This window comes from Argentina silus, assembly GCF_951799395.1.
Source record: "Argentina silus genome assembly, chromosome: 6".
NCBI classification, from domain to species: Eukaryota; Metazoa; Chordata; class Actinopteri; order Argentiniformes; family Argentinidae; genus Argentina; species Argentina silus.
In genome coordinates, this window is record NC_139660.1 from 19755746 (window position 1) to 19760745 (window position 5000).

General features: G+C 48.4%; 1 protein-coding gene across 1 annotated transcript in view; it reads left to right on the forward strand.

Moving 5' to 3' along the window:
• The window catches only part of LOC310806308 (ephrin type-B receptor 1-like), a gene marked incomplete at both ends in the record, with an annotated part of 54891 nt that overhangs the window by 29714 nt on the left and 20177 nt on the right, over positions 1-5000 (forward strand). The window contains one exon of the mRNA XM_083672360.1: positions 2363-2487. Within this exon, the coding sequence (XP_083528486.1) occupies positions 2363-2487 (125 nt within the window). The remainder of the gene's footprint in view (positions 1-2362; positions 2488-5000) is intronic.

The following is a 5000-nucleotide window of genomic DNA, read 5'->3' on the forward strand; positions in this document are numbered from 1 at the left end:
GAGGTGGACATCAGAGGACGGGCTCAATATAACGCCTGGAATGGAATGAGGAACGCTATCAAATACCATTCCTCATTCCATTCCATGGATTACAATGAGCCCGTCCTCCGATGTCTACCTCCACCAGCCTCCCCTGGTCTGTGTGTGTAGCTGAGGTGATTTGGTGTCGCCCTCTGTGTTTGAGGATGCCGTCTCGGTCTAATGGTAGATGCTTGTGTCTTCCCCCCCCCCCCCCCCCAAGCAAAGTTCCAGGATTAAGCATCCCTGGAAACAAACTCTTGAAAGTCATGCTGCTCTGTTTAATCATACGTTGAGACATGTAAACAGCAGCTGAGCAACTGTCTTCTCTAAAGGAGGCAAGCTTGATCTCGCTGAGTGGCAGAAATGTCAGATGGCTTCTTGGTGGAGTTTTTAAACATCCGCTTGGGGGCAGTTTCTCAGACAGCCGTAATTCAGAGCAGAGCATGAAGTCTAGTAGAGCGTGGCTGATTTATTTTCTTAGAGAACCAACTGTGGGTTTTTTTGCCTCTGTTCTGATTTGGTTCCTATTTCAGCCAGCCAAGTGGCAGCGGCAGTCTGCTCCTGTTAGTGACACACACACACACACACACACACACACACACACACACACACACACACACACCAAACACTCACGCACCCACACACACACGGATGCACGCGCACGCACGCACGCACGCACACACACACACACACACACACACACACACACACACACACACACACCAAACACTCACGCACCCACACACACACGGATGCACGCGCACGCACGCACGCACGCACACACACACACACACACACACACACACACACACACACACACACACACACACACACACACACACACACACACACACACACACACCAAACACTCACGCACCCACACACACACAGATGCACACGCACACACATACACACACACACACACACACACACTCAAACCCACGTACTGTACAGTATTACTTGCGGCCCTACGAGATAAATCAAATCAACGATAGTGGCTTTGGCGAGACTCTCTGCCCCTCACCACAGAAACCCTGTGCTCCTGGCCTGTCTTATGTTGTTCTCTCAAGATATGTGGAGAAAAGTTAAACCAACTACATTCAGTTGGATAGACTAAAACACAACCATTTAAGGGTAGGGAGGCAGGCTGTTTGAGTGTAGGGAGGCAGGCTGTTTGAGTGTAGGGAGGCAGGCTGTTTGAGTGTAGGGAGGCAGGCTGTTTGAGGAGAGGGAGGCAGGCTGTTTGAGGAGAGGGAGGATGACTGTTTGAAACCCTTCTTCTTCATCTGAATGATAAGAAGAGCAGGGAGCCTGTCGGCGTGGAGACTGACTGCAGACAGTTTCATGGTAATTGATAACACGAAGCAGCAAAGCTGGAGCAACGAGGCGTGAAAGAGAAAAGCGGAGAGTGGGTTTGTGTGTGTGTGTGTGTGTGTGTGTGTGTGTGTGTGTGTGTGTGTGTGTGTGTGTGTGTGTGTGTGTGTGTTCGTGCATGCATGCTTGTGTGTGTGCGGAAGCGTGCGTGTGTGTGTGTGTGTGTGTGTGTGTGTGTCTGTGTGTGTGTCTGTGTGTGTGTCTGTGTGTGTGTCCCGGCTGACTGACGACTCACCCCCTATTTCTATCAGCCCAGCAGAGCAACAGACAGTCCTTAACATCTCTCCCCTCTCCTGCTGCTGTTGAGGAGAGGCAGTCAAACAGAACGGGCGGGCAGCTAGACAAACATACACACACATATACCATTAACTGTGATGATGTAGTTCTCCTAAAGGCTCTGTGGGTAATGTCCTCTATTCCCACTTCCATTCCCTCCACCCCTGGTGCAATGTGTGTGTGTGTGTGTGTGTGTGTGTGTGTGTGTGTGTGTGTGTGTGTGTGTGTGTGTGTGTGTGTGTGTGTGTGTGTGTGTGTGTGTGTGTGTGTGTGTGTGTGTGTGTGTGTGTGTGTGTGTGTGTGTGTGCATGTAGGAGAAGACAGCCTAAGGGAGAGTGGTCTCAGAGAGAGAGATGGAGAAAGGAAATTGAAGAGGCTGAGGTTTTATTCATAAAACATGTAATGGGCATTTTAGCTGTCTATGGCTTTCTGGAAGGGAAATGGATAGGGCTGGGAATCCTATATGCTATAAAGTGAACTGCATTTGATGTCTTTTCTTATTGAAATGTCCATAGGTCCTCCAGCACTGCATAAGGCCTGTTGCATTTTCAATGAAGGCTGCAGAGTTGGGGGAAGGTGTCACAGTTTTCATAGTGTCTCATTTGCATTTCAAAAGCCACTAAATTATGATCCCAAACATCTGATTGGTCCTCGTCTCTGCTTTGTGTTCCGTGCCCCCCCCCCCCCCCAGCTCCCTCCGTGGTTCCCATCATGCACCAGGTGAGCTCCACCATGAGGAGCTTCACGTTGTCATGGCCACAGCCGGAACAACCCAACGGTATCATCCTGGACTATGAACTCAGATACTACGAGAAGGTAAGCCTGCTTACTGTTGGAATCAGTATCTACCATCCATATCATCATCAGTACCTGTTGACTAAGTCCTGATAATACCCTGCCGATCAGAAGTGCCTTCCAGGTGTATTTTTCTCACTGTACCCTCAGCGATAAGAAACCCACATAGCCGCTATCTGAGTTAGATGTGGGTGAATCCATATGAGGACCATGACAGAAATAAGCCTTCAGGCTTTGTTGAGGTTTTTTTTTTATTGAATTTATTTGATCATAAAAAGTAGTCACCTGCTCCAGCCCGAGACATCAGTACATAATGGTACAAAATGATCGAGCATCAAAAAACTCAACAAAACCCGAACCAATCAATCCTCCATCCATGTTCAGGATGGGTATTGGTGGTCCTCTGTGGCTCAGTTGGTAGAGCATGGCACTAACAACGCTTAGGTTGTGGGTTTGATTCCTGCTGGGACCATATATACTGACATGTATGCACTCACTGCAATGTCAGTCGCTTTGGATAAAAGCGTCAGCTAAATGGCAGATATTATTATATATTATTATTATATAGTATTGGTTTCAACAGGTTTGTTGGGAAAGAGATCCAGGACATACAGTGTCTATGAAACGTGTATTCCTTATTGCTAGACTAGAGTAGCTGTTTCCCCTGACATTCATCAGACAGTCGTTGCTGAGCTGCCAATAGCCCCTGGTCCTAGCATAGATTACATTTTCTTATGATGATTGATGGATAGATGATTCACTTACTTTGACAAATGTATTTGTTGTAAGTCGCTTTGGATAAAGGCGTCTGCTAAATATCAAAAATGTAAATGTAAAATGCCATTCTACCAGACACGTTTCAGTCTGATCCAGGATTGGATCCCTGGCTTGCGTTGCCGTGGGAGCCATGAGGTCGTCTTTACAACCTTGATGATCGTTGTGTTAATTGATGTCTAATTGGCGTCTGTCTTGGACGAGCACACAGCGCTGGGTTGCTAGGATACTGCCATGCTCAGACTTGGCTGTCTGAAAGGTGTTCTATCAGGGCTGGAATCTCTGTAGAGAGAGAGACCTGGCAACTCTGTGGAGAAACATCTGGCAACTCTGCTGAAAGAGATCAGTCAACTCTGTGGAGAGAGGCCTTTAACTGCGATGATGTGGCTCATTGTAATGCATGGGACAGAATGAGGAACGGTATCAAACACATGAGTTTTGATACCATTCCTAATTCCAGTCCGTGCATTACAATGAGCTTCCGTCCTTCCATCTTTCTAGCTCCACCAGCCTCCCCTGGTCCACACCTATGGTGCTAATGGACAGAAGGTGTCATGTCGTTGTGTGTACGTGCGTGTTGAGTGTGTGTTCAAAGCCCTGTCGTTACTGTCACAATGTCTGCTGTCCAGCACACACAGTCAAATAGAAAGTGGTTGTTGCGGTACACGTAGGAACAGGGACTTCATTCCAAACCCACTCTGTCCCCTGATGACTTTGTTGTTGTCGTGGTGATCAGTGAAAGCCTGTTATTCAGGGCCACTTAATTGTCCACTTTTGAGAACACATTTAAAGGAAGGTTTGTCACACTCATTCAGTGAAGTCTGCTCTAATGGCTTCAGTGGAGTTCAACTTATGGGCTTGTCTGTGATTTCAAGACAACTAGCAATTTGACTGAGAGGTGCTTTTAATGGCAGAACAGCAATTATTTATTTTCAATTTGTCTGTCTGTGTTTGTGCTGTTCTGTGTGTACAGGAGTGTGTTGTGCACGTGGACACACACACACACACACACACCTATGCACACACACGCAGACACACACACACACACACACACACACACAGACACGCACGCACAGACACACACACACACACACACAGACACGCACGCACAGGCACACACACACACACACACACACACACACACACACACACACACACACACACACACACACACACCCTTTCTCTGTGTTAAATGCCATTCCCCCAGCTGAACCCTCCAATGGCTGTCTGGTCGCTCGGGGTGGTTTACATTCTGGATAGGGCCTGGCTCGCTCTGATTGGTTACTGAATGGAGAGATAAGGTCATCTCTATTCTACTGAAGGTCTTTCTCTCCTCTCCTCTTCTTTCCTCTCCTCTACTTCCTCCTTCTTTCTCTTCCTCCCATTCTTTTTAAACGAGTGCAGACAATGAGAAAGCACTGTGCTTCCCGATGGGACAGTACACTGATAAGGTCAACAGTCTGTGTCACACGATGTAGGAGAAGCTAGCCTCAGTCCCCCGTGTGATACTGTCTCCTAGCCCTGTTTCCTAGCCTCTCTCCTAGCCCTGTCCCCTAGCCTCTCTCCTAGCCCTGTCTCCTAGCCTCTCTCCTAGCCTCTCTCCTAGCCTCTCTCCTAGCCGTGTCTCCCGAGCCCCTAGTCCCCTAGCCCTGTCCCTTAGCCCTGTCCCCTAGCCTCTCTCCTAGCCCTGTCTCCTAGCCTCTCTCCTAGCCGTGTCTCCCGAGCCCCTAGTCCCCTAGCCCTGTCCCTTAGCCCTGTCC